This window comes from Agelaius phoeniceus, chromosome 37 (assembly GCF_051311805.1).
Source record: "Agelaius phoeniceus isolate bAgePho1 chromosome 37, bAgePho1.hap1, whole genome shotgun sequence".
NCBI lineage: Eukaryota > Metazoa > Chordata > Aves > Passeriformes > Icteridae > Agelaius > Agelaius phoeniceus.
In genome coordinates, this window is record NC_135302.1 from 1,363,457 (window position 1) to 1,383,182 (window position 19,726).

Genomic DNA, 19,726 nt, shown 5'->3' on the forward strand with positions numbered 1-19,726 from the left:
AAAACACCTCAAAACCACCCTAAAACCACGCCAGAAAAACCCCAAAACATCCAAAAAACACCCAAAACACCCCAAAAATCCTCCAAAACACCTCAAAAACCACACCAAGATAGCCCAAAAAGGCCCCAAAATCACCCAAAATACCCCCAAAAATACCTCAAAAACACCCCAAAAACCACCAAAAATACCCCAAAACCACCCCCAAAACACCTCAAAAACACCCCAAAAACACCCGAAATACCCCAAAATCCTCAAAAATACCCCAAAACCACACCAGGATAGCCCAAAAAGGCCCCAAAATCGCCCAAAATAGCCCAAAAATGCCCCAAAACCACCCGAAATAGCCCCAAATTCCCTGAAATATCCAAAAATGCCCCAAAATACCCCCAAAATTCCCCCCAAAACACCCCTAAATATAAAAAAATATATGGGTGGAATTGGGGTTTTTTGGGGTGGAATTTGGGGATTTTGGGTGGAATTTGGGGGTGTTTTGTGCTGGAATTTTGGGTGGAATTTGGGGGTTTTTGGGGGTGGAATTTTGGGTGGAATTTGGGGGATTTGGGGCCGGAATTTGGCCAGAATTTGGGAGATTTTGGGGCCAGATTTTGGGTGGATTTCAGGTGAAATTCGGGTGGAATTTTGGGGTATTTTGTGCCGTATTTGGGGTGAAAATCGGGGATTTTTGTCCGGAATTTTGGGCGGAATTCAGGGGGTTTTGGGTGGAATTTGAGGGGTTTTGGGCTGGAATTTTGGGTGGAATTCGGGGTTTTTTGGGGTGGAATGTGAGGGATTTGGGGTGGGTTTTTTGCCAGAATTTTGGGTGGGATTTGGGGCTGAAATTTGGGTGGAATTTGGGGGATTTTGGGTCGGATTTTGGGTGGAATTTGGGGATTTTGGGTGGATTTCGGGTGAAATTCGGGTGGAATTTTGGGGGATTTTGTGCCGTATTTTGGGTGAAATTCGGGGGATTTTTGTCCGGAATTTTGGGCGGAATTCAGGGGGTTTTGGGGCTGGAATTTGAGGGGATTTGGGGCTGGGATTTTGGGTGAAATTCGGAGTTTTTTGGGTCTCCCCAGGACCCTGCGCCACCCGAATCTGCTGCGGTGCCTGGGCGGGTGCCGGGAGCGCCCCCTGCTGCTGGTCTGGGAGTACTGCCAGATGGTGAGCCCGGATTTGGGGGCGAATTCCGGCGATTTTGGGCAAATTCGGGCGATTTTTGGGCAAATCTGGGAGTTTGGGGTGGAAAAAATGCGATTTTGGGGTGTAAAATTCGGATTTGGGGAGAGAAAATCACAATTTTGGGAGGGAAATTGGAAATTTCGGGTGGAAAAAAGGGGATTTTGGGTGGAAAACTGGGAATTTTGGGTGGAAAAAATCGGAATTTTGGGTGGGAAATTGGGAATTTTGGGTGGGAAATCAGAACTTGGGGTGTAAAATTGAAATTTTGGGGAGGAATTTTGGGAAATTTGGGAAATGTTGGGACGGGGGGGTCTGGGATTGTTCTGGGGAGGTTTTGGGGGATTTTGGGGAATTTTTTGAATTTCGAGAATTTGAGGAAATTTAGGGGAAATTTGGAGAAGTTTGGGGGGGAATTTTTGGGGGTTTTTTGGGGTGAATTTTGGGGTGAATTTTGGGGTTTTTTGGGGTGGTTTTTGGGGTGAATTTTGGGGTTTTTTGGGGTGGTTTTTGGGGTGATTTTGGGGTTTTTTTGAGTGAATTTTGGGCTGAATTTTGGGGTTTTTTGGGCTGAATGTTGGGGTAATTTTGGGGTAAATTTTGCGTTTTTTTCCCTCCTCTTTTAGAGTGACCTCAAGCGTTACCTGGAGGGTTTTTTTGGGGTGGTTTTTGGGGTTTTTTTGGTGGTGAATTTTGGGGGTTTTTGGGGTGAATTTTGGGGTTTTTTGGGGTGGTTTTTGCTGTGGTTTTTGGGGTTTTTTGGTGTGGTTTTTGGGGTGATTTTTGGGGTTTTTTTGAGTGAATTTTGGGCTGAATTTTGGGTTTTTTTGGGCTGAATTTTGGGGTAATTTTGGGGGTTTTTGGGGTGCATTTTGGGGTTTCTTGGGGTGCTTTTTGGGGTGAATTTTGGTGTTTTTTGGGGTAAATTTGCGTTTTTTCCCTCCCCTTTTAGGGTGACCTCAAGCGTTACCTGAGGGCCCAGCGGGGCCAGGCCGGGGGCGGGGCCGGGGGCGTGACCGGGGGCGTGGCCGGGGGCGTGGCCTCCTCTCCAGCCCCGCCTCCTGGGCGGGATTTGGGGACCCTGGAGCGCCTGGCCCTGGAGGTGACGCGGGGGCTGCGGCACCTGCACCAGCACGGCTTCGTCCACAGGTACCGAAATCGACGGAATTCGCCCCAAAACCCGGGCGGATCCCAAAATCCCGGCCCCCAAAAAATAAAAAAAAAAATCCCCACGAAAATTGGAAATTCCCGTGAAAAATCCCGTTAAAATCCCATTAAAATCCTCAAAATTATCCCGTGAAGATCCATAAAAATCCCATTAAAATCCCCATGAAAATTCAAAAATTCCCATTAAAAATCCCATTAAAATCCATAAAATTCCCATTAAAATCCCCATAAAAATTCAAAAATTCCCATTAAAAATCCATTAAAATCCCACAAAAATCCCCATAAAAATCCATTAAAGTCCTCATAAAACTCAAAAAAATCCCATTAAAATCCATAAAAATCCCACAAAAATTCCCATTAAAAATCCCATTAAAAATTCCATTAAATATCCCCATAAAAATCCAAAATTCCCATAAAAATCCCATTAAAATCCTCATAAAACTCAAAAAAAATCCCGTTAAAATCCCCACAAAAATCCCATTAAAATCCCATGAAAATCCAAAATTCCCATTAAAATCCCATAAAAGTTCAAAATTCCCATTAAAAATCCCATTAAAATCCCCACCAAAATCCCATTAAAAATCCCATTAAAGTCCTCATAAAATTCAAAAAATCCATTAAAATCCATAAAAATCCCACAAAAATCCCCACAAAAATCCCCATGAAGAGCCAAAATTCCCATTAAAAATCCCATTAAAAGTCCCACCAAAAATCCCATTAAAATCCCCATGAACATCCAAAATTCCACAAAATTCCCATTAAAGTCCTCATAAAACTCAAAAAAATCCCATTAAAATCCCACAAAATTCCCATTAAAAACTCCATTAAAATCCATAAAAATCCCATTAAAAATCCCATTAAAATTCAAAAATTCCCATAAAATTCCCATTAAAAATCCCATTAAAGTCCTCATAAAACTCAAAAAAATCCATTAAAATCCATAAAAATCCATTAAAATCCCGTTAAAATCCCCACAAAGTTCCCATTAAAAATCCCACCAAAATCCAAAATTCCCATTAAAAATTCCATTAAAATCCATAAAAATCCCATTAAAAATCCCATTAAAATTCAAAAATTCCCATTAAAATTCCCATTAAAAATCCCATTAAAATTCAAAAATTCCCATTAAAATTCCCATTAAAAATCCCATTAAAATTCAAAAATTCCCATTAAAAATCCCATTAAAATCCCCATAAAAATCCAAAATCCCCACAAAAATTCCCGTTAAAAATCCACTAAAATTCAAAAATTCCCATTAAAAATCCCGTTAAAATCCCCATAAAAATCCATTAAAATTCGAAATTTCACGCCTTTCCCCCAAATTTTCACTTCCTTTTCCCCAAAACTTTGGGATTTTCCCCAACTTTCGGCTCTTTTCCCAAAATCCTGAGATTTCACCCCAAAATTTCACATTTTCCTCCAAAAATTTCAGGATTCCCCCCCTCTACCTTCACGACTTCACCTTGAATTTTCCCAATTTTTCACCAAAATTTTTAACCCCAAACTTTGAGGTTTTTCCCCCAAATTTTCACTTTTTTTCCCCGATTTTTGTCCTTTTTTTCCCAAAATTTGCTGTTTTCACCCCAAACCAGCGACCTGGCTCTCCGGAAACGTTCTGCTGACGTCAGAGCTGACGGCGCGGATCGGGGACTACGGCCTGGGCCCCGCCCACTACAGGGTGCGTTTGGGGCCAAAATTGGGGAATTTGGGCGATTTTGGGTTTTTTAGGGGATTTTTGGGGCGATTTTGGGGGATTTGGGGATTTTTTGGGGGGGATTTTGGAGGGATTTTTGGGGGAGGTTTTTGGGGGAGGTTTTTGGGTGAAATTTGGGGATTTTTGGGGTCATTTTGGGGGGGATTTGGGATTTTTTGGGGGGGATTTTGGAGGAATTTTTTGGGATTTTTGGGGGAGGTTTTTGGGTGAAATTTGGGGGTTTTTGGAGAATTTTGGGGGAAAATGGGAATTTTGTGAAATCGGGGATTTTTGGGGTCATTTTTGGGGGAATTTGGGGGATTCTGGGGGAATTTTTGGGGGAGGTTTTTGGGTGAAATTTGGGGATTTTGGGGGAATTTTGAGAGGAATTTGGGGGGAAAATGGGAATTTTGGGGATTTGGGGGGGGGGGGATTTTGGGGCGATTTTTGGGGATTTTTGGGGGAGGTTTTTGGGTGAAATTTGGGGACTTCTGGAGAATTTGGGAGAATTTGGGGAGAATTTGGGGGCAAATGGGAATTTTGTGAAATTGGGGATTTTTGGGGTCATTTTTGGGGGATTTTTGGAGAATTTGGGGGGAATTTTGAGAGGAATTTGGGGATTTTGGGGGTCATTTTGGGGGGAATTGGGGATTTTTTGGGGGGGTTTTGGAGGAATTTTTTGGGGGAGGTTTTTGGGTGAAATTTGGGGATTTTTGGAGAATTTTGGGGGGAATTTTGAGAGGAATTTGGGATTTTTGGGGTCATTTTGGTGGGATCGAGAAGAATTTTGGGGGATTTTGGGAGGAATTTTTTGGGATTTTTGGGGGAGGTTTTTGGGTGAAATTTGGGGATTTTTGGGGGAATTTTTGGGGGGAGATTTTAGAGAATTTGGGGGGAATTTTTTGGATGAGATTTTGTGGAAATTGATGAGGAAATTTGGGGATTTTGGGGGGATTTGGGATTTTTTGGAAGAAATTTTGGTGGGATTGAGGAGGATTTTGGGGGATTTTGGGGGGAGATTTTAGGGGATTTTGAGACTTTTTTGAGGGGGATTTTGGGGAAATTTTGGGCATTTTAGGGGATTTTGAGAATTTTTTGGGAGGAGATTTCTGGGATTTTTGGGGAAATTTTGGGGCATTTCAGGGGATTTTGGGGGAATTTTTGGGGTCATTTTGGGGGGATTTTGATGAGGAATTTGGGGATTTTGGGGGGAATTTGGGAATTTTTGGAAGGAATTTTGGGGGGGATTTTGGGGGGAGATTTTAGGGGAATTTTTGGGGGATTTCAGGGGGAGATTTTAGGGGATTTTGAGAATTTTTTGGGGGTAAATTTTGGGGCATTTTAGGGGATTTTTGGGGGGAATTTTTGGGCAAATTTTGGGGCAAATTTTAGGGGCAAATTTGGGCGGAATTTTCACAAAATTTTGCCGCAATTCCTCCGGAATCTCGCAGAATCCCCAGAACTTTCCGCCCTTTTCCAAACTTCGGGAATTCGGGGCGTCCGCTAACATTTGCAACACCAAAAAAAAAAAACCTCCCGATAATTTTTATGGGAATTTCAGCCGAATTTTTACGAAATTTCGCCAAAATTTCTCCGAAACGCCCCCGGGACTGTAGAAAACTCCCGGAATTTTCTGGAATTTTGGGAATTTCCCAATTTTTGCCCCAAATCCAGGAGGATTATTTCGTGACCCCCGAGCGCGCCCTGGTGCCGCTGCGCTGGGTGGCCCCGGAGCTGGTGACAAAGGGAGCCCGGGGGACGCTGGAGGTGGCGCCGCAGAGCAGAGAGAGCAACGTCTGGTCAGGGGGGACACTGGGGGGACACTGGGGACATTGGGGACATTGGGGACATTGGGGACATTCATGGACAATGGGGACATTTGGGGACATTCGGGACATTCAGGGGATTTGGGGCTTTAAGGACATTTGGGGACACTGGAGACACTGGGGGGATTTGGGGACATTTGGGGGATTGGGGACATTCGGGGACATTGAGAGATTTGGGGACATTGAGGGGATTGGGGACAATGGGGACAATCGGGGGTTTGGGTCTTTAAGGACATTTGGGGACATTGGGGGGACATTCAGGGGATTTGGGGACATTGGGGACACTGGAGACAATGGGGACATTTGGGGACACGGGGGACATTGGGGGGATTTGGGTCGTTAAGGACATTTGGGGACATTGGGGGACATTTGGAGGATTGGGGACATTGGGGGACATTGGGGGACATTGGGGGATATTTGGGGACTTTGGGGGGATTGGGGACAATGGGGGACATTGGGGGACACTGGGGGACACTGGGGGACATTTGGAGACACTGGGGGGATTGGGGACATTTGAGGGATTTGGGGACATTGTGGACATTGGGGGGATTTGGGTCTTTAAGGACATTTGGGGGGATTGGGGGACACTGGGGGACATTGGGGACATTGGGCGGGATTGGGGACTTTGGGGACATTGGGGACACTGGGGACATTGAGGGGATTGGGGACACTCAGGGGGTTTGGGGACATTGGGGACACTGGGGGGATTGGGGACATTTGAGGGATTTGGGGACATTTGGAACATTGGAGACACTGGGGGACTTTGGGGGGATTGGGGACATTTGGGGGATTTGGGGACATTGGGGACAATGGGGGACATTGAGGGGATTTGGGTCTTTAAGGACATTTGGGGACACTGGGGAAATTCGGGGATTTGGGGACGTTGGGGTAATTTGGGGACATTTGGGAGATTGGGGACAATGGGGACATTTGGGGACAATGGGGACATTCGGGGGATTTGGGTCTTTAAGGACATTGGGGACATTGAGGGGATTTTGGGGGGGATTCGGGGACATCGGGGACATCGGGGTGACACTGGGGGAGGTGACAATGGTGGTGACAATGGTGACATTGGCGACACCGAAGGGTGGCCCTGGTGACATTGGTGACATTGGTGACATTGGTGACACTGATGGTGACAATGGTGACAATGGTGACATTGGTGACACTGACGGTGACAATGGTGACATTGGTGACATTGGTGACATTGGTGACATTGGTGTCCCTGTGTCCCCTGAGGGCCCTGGGTGTGACCCTGTGGGAGCTGACAATGGTGACAATGGTGACAATGGTGACAATGGTGACACTGATCATGACATTGGTGACATTGGTGTCCCCTCAGGGCCCTGGCGTGACCCTGTGGGAGCTGACAGTGATGACAATGATGACATTGGTGACAATGGTGACATTGGTGTCCCTGTGTCCCCGCAGGGCCCTGGGCGTGACCCTGTGGGAGCTGACAATGGTGACAATGGTGACATTGGTGACAATGATGATGACAATAATGACAATGATGATGACAATGATGACAATGATGATGACATTGGTGACAATGGTGACACTTTTGTCCCCTCAGGGCCCTGGGCGTGACCCTGTGGGAGCTGACAATGGTGACAATGATGATGACAATGACAATGATGATTACATTGGTGACACTGATGGTGACATTGGTGACAATGGTGTCCCCCGTGTCCCCTCAGGGCCCTGGGCGTGACCCTGTGGGAGCTGACAATGGTGACAATGACAATGATGATGACGATGACAATGGTGACATTGGTGTCCCCTCAGGGCCCTGGGCGTGACCCTGTGGGAGCTGACAATGGTGACAATGGTGACACTGATGATGACAATGACAATGGTGACACTGACAGTGACATTGGTGACATTGGTGACAATGGTGACACCTCTGTCCCCTCAGGGCCCTGGGCGTGACCCTGTGGGAGCTGACAGTGATGATGACAATAATGACAATGATGACAATGCTGACATTGGTGACATTGGTGACACTGATGGTGACAATGGTGTCCCTGCAGGGCCCTGGGCGTGACCCTGTGGGAGCTGACAATGGTGACAATGATGATGACAATGACAATGATGATGACAATAATGACAATGATGATGACAATGGTGACATTGGTGACAATGATGGTGACATTGCTGACATTGGTGACCCTGATGGTGACAATGGTGTCCCTGTGTCCCCTCAGGGCCCTGGGCGTGACCCTGTGGGAGCTGACAATGGTGACAATGATGATGACAATGACATTGATGGTGACAATGGTGACACCTTTGTCCCTCAGGGCCCTGGGCGTGACCCTGTGGGAGCTGACAGTGATGATGACAATAATGACAATGATGACAATGCTGACATTGGTGACATTGGTGACACTGATGGTGACAATGGTGTCCCTGCAGGGCCCTGGGCGTGACCCTGTGGGAGCTGACAATGATGACAATGATGATGACAATGACAATGATGATTACATTGGTGACACTGATGGTGACATTGGTGACATTGGTGTCCCTGTGTCCCCTCAGGGCCCTGGGCGTGACCCTGTGGGAGCTCCTGGAGTGGGGGGCCCAGCCCCTCCCCCACCTCTCGGACCTGCAGCTCCTGGGGCGGCTCCGGAGCCGCCGCCCCCCGGCCCTGCCCCCACCCCGGGCGGCGCCGGCCTGGTGAGAGAGGGGGGGGGGGGACAATGGGGGGGGGGGACAATGGGGGGGGGACACATTGGGGACAATGGGGACAGTGGTGAGAGCGGGGGGACAATGGGGGGGACAATGGGGACAATGGGGACAATGGGGACAATGGGGACAGTGGGGACAATGGGGACAATGGGGGGGGGACATGGGGACAATGGGGACAATGGGGACACATTGGGGACAATGGTGAGAGCGGGGGGGGACAATGGGGGGGGACAATGGGGACACATTGGGGACAATGGGGACAGTGGGGGGGATTGGGGGGTTTGGGGACAATGGGGACACATTGGGGACAATGGTGAGAGCGGGGACGGGGGGGACACATTGGGGACAATGGGGGGGGGACAATGGGGACAGTGGGGGGGGACAGTGGGGACACATTGGGGACAGTGGGGGGGACAATGGGGGGGACAATGGGGACACAGTGGGGACAATGGGGGGGGACAATGGGGGGGACAATGGGGACACATTGGGGACAGTGGGGACACAATGGGGACACATTGGGGACACAATGGGGACAGTGGGGGGAATGGGGACAATGGGGACATTGGGGACAATGGGGGGAAATAGGGGGAATCTGTCCCTGATGTCCCCAAATGTCCCAAATCCCCCCAAAGTCCTAAAATGTCCCCAAATGTCCCCAAATCCCCCCCAATGTCCCCAACATCCCCACAAACGTCCCAAATCACCTCAATGTCCCCAAATGTCCCCAAATCCCCCAAAGTCCTAAAATGTCCCCAAATGTCCCCAAATCACCTCAATGTCCCCAAATGTCCCCAATCCCCCAGTGTCCCCAATGTCCCCAATGTCCCCAGATGTCCCCAACCTCCACAATGCCTCGATTCCTACCAACGTCCCCAAACGTCCCCAAACGTCCCCAAACGTCCCCAAATGTCCCCAATCCCCCCAGTGTCCCCAAACGCCCCCAAACGCCCCCAAATGTCCCCAAACCCTCTCACCATCCCCACACGTCCCCAAACGTCCCCAAACGTCCCCACACCCTGTCACCATCCCCAAACGTCCCCAAACGTCCCCAATCCCCCCAGTGTCCCCAATGTCCCCAAACGCCCCCACACGTCCCCAAACGCCCCCAAACGTCCCCAAACGCCCCCAAACATCCCCACACATCCCCAAACGTCCCCACTCCCTCTCACCGTCCCCCCACGTCCCCCCAGGTCGGAGCTGCTCCAGTCCTGCCGCCTGCCCCCTCCCCAGCGCCCCACCCTGGACCAGCTCCACGCCCGCCTCTCCTCGCTGCTGGCCCGGCGTCCCCAAACGTCCCCAACGCTGCCACCACCACTGTCACCACCCCAGGACGCGCAGGCGTCACCGGTGTCACCGTTCCCCGCTGCTGGACGCGCTGCCGGACACCGAGGACGTGCTGACGGTCACTCAGGACGCGCACGGGGGCGGCCTGGCCCTCGAGTGCCTTTGGGAGCGCGGCCGGCGCCGCGCCGGGGGCACCGGGGGCACCGGGGGTGGCATCGTCACCGCGGTCACCGCCGGCGTCCCCGAGCCGTCCCCGCCGGGGTGCTGCCGGTGCTGGGGGCGCGCAGCCCCTCGGGGACCTCCGAGTTTTTCGTGCGGTTGGAGGAGCACGGGGCGGCGGCGGTGACGTCATCGTCGGTGACGTCATCGTCGGTGGTGACGTCATCGTCGGAGGTGACAAAAGAGCCGCCCGCGCTGGCGGCGTTGTCGCCCCCCGGGGGTGGGAGAGGGGGCGGTGACGTCATCGGTGATGTCATCAATGACGTCGTCGTCGTCAGGGAGGTTTTGTCGCCGGAGTGGGGGAGGGGACGGGCGTTGGGTCAGGAGTGGACGTTGACCCAAGATTCGTCATCGTTGGGTCAAGAGCGGTCAACGTTGGGCCAGGAGTGGACATTGGGCCAAGACCAGTCAATGTTGGGTCAAGAGCGGTCATCGTTGACCCAAGGCCGGACATTGACCCAGGAGCGGTCAGCGTTGACCCAGGAGTGGACATTGACCCAAGATTCGTCATCGTTGAGTCATCGTTGACCCAAGACCGGTCAATTGTTGGGTCAAGAGCGGTCATCGTTGACCAAGACCGGACATTGACCCAGCAGCAGTCACCGTTGGGTCAAGAGTGGACATTGACCCAAGACTCAACATTGAGCCAAGAGCGGTCATTGTTGACCCAAGACCGGTCATGGTTGGGTCAAGAGCGGGTCATCATTGACCCAAGACTCAACATTGACCCAAAAGCAGCCATTATTGGGTCAAGACCGGCCAATATTGGCCCAAGACCGGACATTGAGCCAGGACCGGTCATTGTTGACCCAGGACCGGACATTGAGCCAGGACCGGTCATCATTGGTCAAGACCAGACATTGACCCAAGACCGGTCATCGTTGGGTCAAGACCGGCAATATTGACCCAGGAACCGGACATTGAGCCAGGACCGGTCATCATTGGGTCAAGACCGGTCAATATTGACCCAAGACCGGACATTGGCCCAAGATTTGTCCTCGTTGACCCAAGACCGGTCAATAATGACCCAAGACCGGACATTGAGCCAGGACCCGGCCAATATTGACCCAAGACCGGACATTGGCCCGAGATTCGTCCTCGTTGACCCAAGACCGGTCAATATTGACCCAAGACCGGTCACCCTTGGGTCAGGACCGGTCACTGACCCAGGAGTGGCCATCGTTGACCCAAACGAGGTCAACGGCCCAAGCGACGTCGCCGTTGTCCCTTGAGATGACCCCGTGGGGACAAGGCCGGACACTGACCCACGATCGGTCACCGGTTGGGTCAAGAGCGGCCATTGACCCAAGATTGGTCATCGTTGACCCAGGACCGGTCATCGTTGGGTCACGAGGGGTCACCGTTGGGTCAGGACCGGTCATTGTCACCGTTGTCACTGGAGTTGGCACCTTGGGGACAAAACCGGACATCAATGGCCCAAGAGCGGACGTTGACCCAAGAGTGGACATCGTTGGCCCAAGAGCGGTCACCGTTGGGTCAAGAAAGGTCAACGGCCCAAGGGACGTCGCCGTTGTCCCTTGAGATGACCCCGTGGGGCCGAGGCCGGACGCTGACCCACGATCGGTCGCCGTTGGGCCAAGATGGGTCATTGTCACCGTTGTCACCAGAGGTGGCACCGTGGGGACACAGCCGGACGTCGTTGGGCCGAGAAAGGTCAACGGCCCAAGGGACGGCGCCGCTGTCGCTGGAAATGACCCCAAGGGGACAAGGCCGGACATTGAGCCAAGAGCGGCCGACGTTGGGGCAGGAGCGGTCATTGTTGACCCAAGACTCAACATTGGCCCAAGATCGGCCATTATTGGGTCAGGACAGGTCATCATTGGCCCAAGACTCAACACTGACCCAAGATTGGTCATCGTTGGTCAAGACCGGTCATCGTTGGGTCAGGAACCGGACAGTGACCCAAGATTGGTCATCATTGACCCAAGACTCAACATTAACCCAGGACCGGTCATCGTTGGGTCAAAACCGGTCAATATTGACCCAAGACTCAACATTGACCCAAGACCGGTCATCGTTGGGGTCAGGACCGGACAGTGACCCAAGACCGGTCATCATTGACCCTGGACCGGTCATCGTTGACCCAAGACTCAACATTGGCCCAAGATTGGTCATCATTGACCCAAGACCGGTCATCCTTTACCCAAGACCCAATATTGACCCCAAAATTGGTCACATCGTTGACCCAAGACCGGTCAACATTGACCCAAGACTCAACATTGGCCCAAGACCGGTCATCGTTGACCCAAGACCGAACATTGGCCCAAGATTGGTCATCATTGGGTCAGGAACCGGTCATCATTGGGTGAGGACCAGACAGTGACCCAAGACCGGTCATCATTGACCCAAGACTCAACATTGGCCCAAGATTGGTCATCATTGACCCAAGACCCAACATTGGCCCAAGATTGGTCATCATTGACCCAAGACCCAACATTGACCCAAGACCGGTCATCGTTGACCCAAGACTCAACATTGACTCAAGATTGGTCATCGTTGGGTCAGGACCGGTCATCCTTGACCCAAGATCGGACATTGACCCTGGACCGGTCATCGTTGGCCCAAGACTCAACATTGGCCCAAGATTGGTCATCCTTGACCCAAGACCGGACATTGACCCAAGACCGGTCATCGTTGGGTCAAAACCGATCACCGTTGACCCAAGACCCAACATTGACCCAAGACCGGTCACCGTCTGGTCAGGACCGGACAGTGACCCAAGACCAGACATTGGCCCAGGACCGGTCATCGTTGACCCAAGATTGGCCATCGTTGACCCAAGCCCGGTCATCGTTGACCCAAGACTCAACATTGGCCCAAGACCGGTCATCATTGGGTCAGGACTGGGTCGTCCTTGACCCAAGACCGGACATTGACCCAAGCCCGGTCACCGTTGACCCAAGACCCAACATTGACCCAAGCACGGTCACCGTTGGGTCAAGACTCAACATTGACCCAAGACTCAACATTGACCCAAGCCCGATCATCCTTGACCCAAGACCCAACATTGGCCCAAGACCGGACCTTGACCCTGGGCCCGGTCATCGTTGACCCAAGATTGGCCATCGTTGACCCAAGACCCAACATTGACCCAAGACCGGACATTGGCCCAAGCCCGGTCGCCGTTGGGTCAGGATGTGTCCACCGTCACCTTTGTCACCGGAGGTGGCACCTCGGGGACAAAACCGGACATCGATGGCCCAGGGCCGGACACTGAGCCCGGAGCCGCCCCCGGTGCCCCCCAGGACGTCGCCGTTGTCACCGGCGGTGGCACCTTGGGGACGAGGACGGCCCCTTTGACCCCGGCCATGTCCCCAAGGCCACCGGAGATGCCACCAAGGCCACCAGAGATGCCACCAAGGCCACCAGAAGTGTCCCCAAGGCCATTGGAGATGCCACCAAGGCCACCAGAACTGTCCCCAAGGCCACCAGAGGCATCTCCAAGGCCACCAGAGATGCCACCAAGGCCACCGGAGATGCCACCAAGGCTACCGGAGATGTCTCCAAGGCCACCAGAGACACCCCTAAGGCCACCAGAGAGGCCACCAGAACTGTCCCCAAGGCCACCAGAAGTGTCACCAAGGCCCCCAAGGCCACCAGAAGTGTCCCTAGGGCCACCAGAGATGCCACCAAGGCCACCAGAGATGCCACCAAGGCCACCAGAACTGTCCCCAGGGCCACCGGAGATGCCCCCAAGGCCATCAGAGGTGTCCCCAAGGCCCCCCAGAGACGCCACCAAAACTGTCCCCAAGGCCACCAGAAGTGTCACCAAGGCCACTGGAGATGTCCCCAAGGCCACCGGAGGTGTCCCCAAGGCCACCAGAGATGCCACCAAGGCCACCAGAGACACCCCTAAGGCCACCAGAGAGGCACCAGAAGTGTCCCCAAGGCCACCAAGGCCACCAGAACTGTCCCCAAGGCCCCAGAGGTGTCGCCAAGGCCCCCAAGGCCACCAGAAGTGTCCCTAAGGCCACCAGAATTGTCCCCAAGGCCACCAGAGATGCCACCAAGGCCATCGGAGATGTCTCCAAGGCCACCAGAACTGTCCCCAAGGCCACCGGAGGTGTCCCCAGGCCACCGGAGATGCCACCAAGGCCACCGGAAGCTGGGGACCCCCTTGGGGACACCCCCGGGGACCCCCTGGGTGGCACCACAGGGGGGGGGTGTCCCCAAATGTCCCCAGAGGGGTCCCCAAGGGGGTCCCCGATGTCCCCAGGGGGGTCCCCGATGTCCCCCCAAAGTGTCCCTGGTGTCCCCAATGTCCCCAAAGGTTGTCCCCGAGGAGGAGCCCCAAGTCCCCAACGAGGTCCCCAAGGAGGGGCAGGGGGTCCCCGAGGAAATGCCGCGAGGTGGCCCCGAAAATGTCCCCAAAAATGTCCCCAAAAATGTCCCCGAGGCAACAGCGGGAGCCGTCCCCAAAAATGTCCCCGAAACGCCCCGAGGTGGCCCCGAAAATGTCCCCGAAGATGTCCCCAAAGTCCTCCAGGGGGTCCCCAAAAAGGTCCCGAAGCACCTGGAGGTGTCCCCAAAAATGGCCCCAAAAAGCCCGAAATGTCCCCAAAAATGTCCCCGAGGAGGCACCTGGAGATGTCCCCAAAAATGTCCCCAAAAAGCACGAAATGTCCCCAAAAATGCCCCTAAAAATGCCCTCAAGGGGTCCCCGGAAATGTCCCCAAAAAGCCCCAAAATGTCCCCAAAAAACCTCGAAATGTCCCGAGGGCATCCCCCAAAAACGGCTCCAAAAAACCCCGAAATGTCCCCAAAAAACCTCAAAATGTCCCCGAAAATGTCCCGAAAGTCCTCGAAATGTCCCAGAGAGGGTCCCCAGAAATGTCCCCAAAAAAGGCTCCAAAAAACCCCCGAAATGTCCCCAAAAATCCTCGAAATGTCCCTGAGAGGCTCCCCAGAAATGTCCCCAAAATGGTTCCAAAAACCCCGAAATGTCCCCAAAAATCCTCAAAATGTCTCAGAGAGGGTCCCCAGACATGTCCCCAAAAATGGTTCCAAAAACCCACGAAATGTCCCCAAAAAACCTCAAAATATCCCCAAAAATGTCCCCAAAAAACCTCAAAATGTCCCCAAAAATGTCCCCAGTGGGATCCCTGGGACATCCGAGATGTCCCCAGAAATGTCCCAAAAAAGCCCCGAAACGTCCCCAAAAATGTCCCCGAGGGAGTCCCTGGGACACCTCGAGATGTCCCCAAAAACGTCCCCAGAGACGGCCCCAAAAAGCCCCGAAATGTCCCCAAAAATGTCCCCAAGGGAGTCCCTGGGATGTCTCAAGATGTCCCCAAAAACGTCCCCAGAAATGTCCCCAAAAAATCTCGGAATGTCCCCAGAAACGGCCCCAAAAAGCCCCGAAATGTCCGCAAAAACGTCCCCGAGGAGCTCCCTGGGACATCCCACAATGGCCCAGAAACGTCCCCAAAAAGCCCCGAAATGGCCCCAAAAATGGCCCCAAAAAGCCCCAAAATGTCCCTAAAAATGTCCCCCGAGGAGCTCCCTGGACATCCCGAGATGTCCCCCGGAAACAGCCCCAGAAATGGCCCCAAAAAGCCCCGAAATGTCCCCAGAAATGGCCTCCCCAAAAAGCCCCGAAACGGCCCCAAAAAGCCCCAAAACGTCCCCAGAAATGGCCCCAAAAAACCTCAAAATGTCCCCAAAAAGCCCCGAAATGTCCCCAAAAACGTCCCCGAGGGGGTCCCTGGGACATCCCGAGATGTCCCCAAAAATGTCCCCAAAAATGTCCCCAAAAAGCCCCGAAATGTCCCCAAAAACGTCCCCAGAAATGTCCCCAAAACACCCTCGAGATGTCCCCAAAAACGTCCCAGAGACGGCCCCAAAAAGCCCCGAAATGTCCCCAAAAACGTCCCCGAGGAGCTCCCTGGGACATCCCAAGATGTGCCCAGAAATGTCCCCAAAAAACCCCGAAATGGCCCCAAAAATGTCCTCCCCAAAAAGCCCCGAAACGTCCCCAGATCTGCACGGCGGGGGCGGGGCAGAGACCCCAGGTGTGTCCCCGCCCCCCCAGGTGTCCCCCAGGTGTGACCCCGGGGATGTCCCAGGTGTGTCCCAGGTGACCCCAGGTGTGTCCCAGGTGTCCCTGGGCGTGTCCCAGGTGACCTCGGGGCTGTCCCCAGGTGTGTCCCAGGTGTCCCCGCCCCCCCAGGTGTCCCCAGGTGTGTCCCAGGTGACCCCGGGGCTGTCCCCAGGTGTGTCCCAGGTGTCCCCAGGTGTGTCCCCGCCCCCCCAGGTGTCCCCAGGTGTGTCCCAGGTGTGCCAGGAGCGCCTCCAGGTGTCCCTGACCGAGGGCGTCTCCCGCCACCTCCTCAGGCCCCGCGCGGGGGGCGTGGCCACGGCAGGGGGCGTGGTCACGGCAGGGGGGCGTGGCCGGAGCAGAGGAGGGGCGTGTCCAGGCAGGGGCGTGGCCGCAGGAGGAGGAGGAGGAGGAGGAGGCGGAGCCACCGAGGGAGCCCCGCGCGGCCCCTCCCCCACCCGCAGGGAGAGCAGCGCCGAGATCCGAGGTGGGGGAGGGGCAAAATTGGGGGGAAATTTGGGAAATTTTGGAATTTTGAGGATTTTGGGGCGGGATTTGGGGAAAAAATTGAGGGGAAAATTGAGGGAATATTTGGGGGGAAATTTGGGGATTTTGGGGGAAATTGGGGAAAACTGGGGATTTTGGGGAAATCTATGGAATTTTGGGGGGAAATTTGAGGGTTTTGGAGGAAATGTGAGGAATTTTGGGGGGAAATTTCGGGATTTTGGGGGGTGGTTGGGGATTTTGAGGGAGATTTTGGGAATTTAGGGGGTAATTTGGGTATTTTTGGAAAAAATTGGGGATTTTGGGAGGATTTGGGGGGATTTTGGGGAAATTTCCCCTCATTTTCCCCCAATTTCTCTCTTGCCCCCTAATTTTTCCCTCATTTCCATTCATTTCCCCCCATTTTGTCTCATTTTTCCCTATTTTTCCCCTCATTTTCTCACATTTTCCCCCTAAATTTTCGCCCCCATTTCCCCCCAATTTTCCCTCACTTCCCCCTCATTTTAACCCCCATTTCCCCCTCAATTTTCCCCCCATTCCCCTCCCGATTTGCCCTCATTTTTCCCTCATTTTTCCTTTATTTCCCCTCATTTTAACCCCCATTCCCCCCCCCAATTTTCCTCATTTTTCCCTCATTTTAACCCCCATTCCCCTTCCAATTTTCCTCATTTTTCCCTCATTTTCCCTTTATTTCCCCTCATTTTAACGCCCATTTTCCCGCCCTTTTCCCCCCTCAGCCAAGGCCTCCCGCCTCTCGCTGCCGCTGCCGCCTCTGGCCCTGCGGCCTCTCCCGCCGCGCTGGGGCGGCCCCGACGCGGCCCGGGCAGCTCCGGACGAGCCCGACGAGGACGCGGAGGACGCGGAGGAAGCTCCGGACGCCGAGGGGGCCTCACCGGGGCCGGTCCCGCCGGTCCCGCTCGTGGTTTCCACCTGGAGCGGCCGCGGCCTCCGCGGCCTCCTGAAACCTCCGCGCCGCCCGCCGGAAGTGGGACTGAGCTCCAACCGGAAGCGCAAGGCGGTGTCGTTTTTCGATGACGTTACCGTGCACCTATTCGATCAGGTGATTGGGCCGCGCCGGGCGGTCGGGTTTGATTGACAGCGGTGTCGGCCAATCGGATGTGAGCGCCGCCATTTTGTTGCAGGAGACGCCGACCAACGAGTTGAGCGGCCAGAGCGGCCCCGAGGGGGCCCCGGCAGCGGCGGTGGCGCCCCCTGACGGCCTAGGTGGGTTTGGGGGAAAAAAGGGGAAATTTTGGGAGGTAATATGGGAATTTTAGAGGGAAATTGGGAATTTGGAGAAAAAAATTGGGAAATTTTGGGGGAAAAAATGGGATTTTGGAAGGGGAATTTGGGGGGAAAATTTGGGAGTTTGGGGAAAAAACATTGGGAAGTTTTGGGGCAATTTTGGGGAAAAATATTGGAAATTTTAGGAGAAAATTTGGGAAATTCGGGGGGAAATTGGGAATTTTGGGGGGAAAGTTGGGAAGTTGGGGGAAATATTTCGGAATTTGGGGAAAAAATTGGAAAATATTGGAAGTTTGGGGGGAAAACCCAGTGAATCTGGGAGGAAAAAAAAGGGGATTTTGGGGGAAAAATTGGGGAATTTTGGGGAGAAATTTGGCAATTTTAGGGATTTCGGGCTCCCAAGAGGGAAATCCTGGGATTTCGGGGAGAAATTTTGGGATTCTTGTTGAGAAATTTGAGGCGAAATTTGTGAATTTTGGGATTTTCCTTCCGCAGCCGCCGTGGAGAACTGAGCCCGAGGGGGTGAGGGAGGGGCGGGGCCGAAGCCCCTCCCACTTTTCAAACCCCGCCCTCTCTTTAAGCCCCGCCCCTTCTTTGAGCCCCGCCCCCGGATTGGGGGGGTGGGATTTGGGGGGTGGGGGAGGGGCAATAAAGAATTCCAGGGATCCTGGAGTTTACTGGGAGTGGGCGGAGTCTGAGTGGTTTGTACTGGTTTGGACTGGTTTATACTGGGAGGGACTGGTCTGGGTTGGCTGGGACTGGTTTATACTGGTTTTAACTGGTTTATACTGGGAGGGACTGGTTTTGACTGGTTTATACTGGGAAGGGCTGGTCTGGGTTGGTTTGGACTCGTTTATACTGGGAGGGACTGGTTTATACTGGGAGGGACTGGTTTGGGTTGGTTCGGACTGGTTTATACTGGTCTGAACTGGTTTGGACTGGTTTATACTGGGAGGGACTGGTCTGGGTTGGTTGGGACTGGTTTATACTGGTTTGGACTGGTTTGGAGTGGGAGGGACTGGTTTTGACTGGTTTATACTGGGAGGGACTGGTCTGGGTTGGTTTGGACTCGTTTATACTGGTTTGAACTGGTTTATACTGGGAGGGACTGGTTTGGGTTGGTTCGGACTGGTTTGTACTGGTCTGAACTGGTTTGGACTGGTTTATACTGGTTTGGACTGGTCCATACTGGGAGCCCCAAACTGGTCTGAACTGGAACCCCAGAGCCCCAAACTGGGAGCCGAGAAGCCTCAAACTGGTCTGAACTGGGAGCCCCAAACTGGTCAAACTGGGAGCCCTGAAAGCCAAACTGGTCCATACTGGTTTGTACTGGTCCATACTGGTTTGTACTCGTTTTTACTGGTCCATACTGGTTTATACTGGTCCGTTCTGGTTTATACTACTCCATACTGGTTTTAACTGGTTTTAACTGGTTTTTACTGGTCCATAGTGACCCGTACTGGTTTTTACTGGTCCGTACTTCTCCATACTGGTTTTTACTGGTCCATACTGGTTTTTACTGGCCCATACTGGTTTATACTGGCCCGTACTGGTTTTTACTGGCCCATACTGGTTTATACTGGCCCATACTGGTTTTTACTGGTCCGTACTGGTTTTTACTGGTCCATACTGGTTTATACTGGTCCATTTTGCTTTATACTACTCCATACTGGTTTTTACTGGTTTATACTGGTCCATACTGGTCCATACTGGTTTTTCCTGGTTTTTACTGGTCCATCCTGGTTTATACTGGTCCATACTGGTTTTTACTGGTTTTTACTGGTCCATCCTGGTTTATACTGGCCCATACTGGTTTTTACTGGTCCATACTAGTCCATACTGGTTTTTACTGGTTTTTCCTGGCCC

General features: G+C 52.8%; 3 protein-coding genes and 1 long non-coding RNA gene across 5 annotated transcripts; 3 read left to right on the forward strand and 1 right to left on the reverse strand.

The window, feature by feature from the left end:
• Positions 1–981: 981 nt before the first annotated feature.
• Positions 982–10,958, forward strand: LOC143696656 (serine/threonine-protein kinase LMTK3-like; the record flags this gene model as incomplete). The annotated part of the gene is given in 8 exon segments (XM_077193239.1): positions 982–1,161; positions 2,129–2,325; positions 3,936–3,951; positions 3,953–4,021; positions 5,711–5,835; positions 8,401–8,538; positions 9,741–10,565; positions 10,610–10,958. Coding segments are annotated over 8 exon segments (1,899 nt in total), but the record flags the coding sequence as incomplete, so codon positions are not given.
• Positions 10,959–13,128: 2,170 nt separating this feature from the next.
• Positions 13,129–15,342, forward strand: LOC143691916 (uncharacterized). Of its 2 annotated transcripts, none has more exons than XR_013179717.1 (3): positions 13,129–13,646; positions 14,003–14,675; positions 15,307–15,342. It is a non-coding gene; the product is annotated as an uncharacterized LOC143691916 (long non-coding RNA). The 2 variants fall into 2 exon arrangements; XR_013179716.1 differs by lacking the exon at positions 15,307–15,342 and having other exon boundaries at positions 14,003–14,064; positions 14,148–14,467.
• On the reverse strand, positions 13,912–15,475 carry LOC143691907 (uncharacterized). Its single transcript, XM_077170946.1, has 2 exons — positions 15,141–15,475; positions 13,912–14,776 (listed from the first exon to the last, which is right to left on the reverse strand). The coding sequence occupies exons 1-2, from the start codon at positions 15,473–15,475 to the stop codon at positions 13,927–13,929; spliced, it is 1,185 nt and encodes a 394-aa protein (XP_077027061.1). The 3' UTR covers positions 13,912–13,926.
• A 110-nt stretch (positions 15,476–15,585) lies between these two features.
• Positions 15,586–18,543, forward strand: LOC143696657 (uncharacterized). Its single transcript, XM_077193240.1, has 7 exons — positions 15,586–15,820; positions 16,025–16,085; positions 16,140–16,243; positions 16,328–16,598; positions 17,353–17,675; positions 17,758–17,839; positions 18,356–18,543. Exons 1-7 carry the CDS (start codon positions 15,617–15,619, stop codon positions 18,370–18,372), a joined length of 1,062 nt encoding a protein of 353 aa, XP_077049355.1. The 5' UTR covers positions 15,586–15,616; the 3' UTR covers positions 18,373–18,543.
• Positions 18,544–19,726: the final 1,183 nt, after the last annotated feature.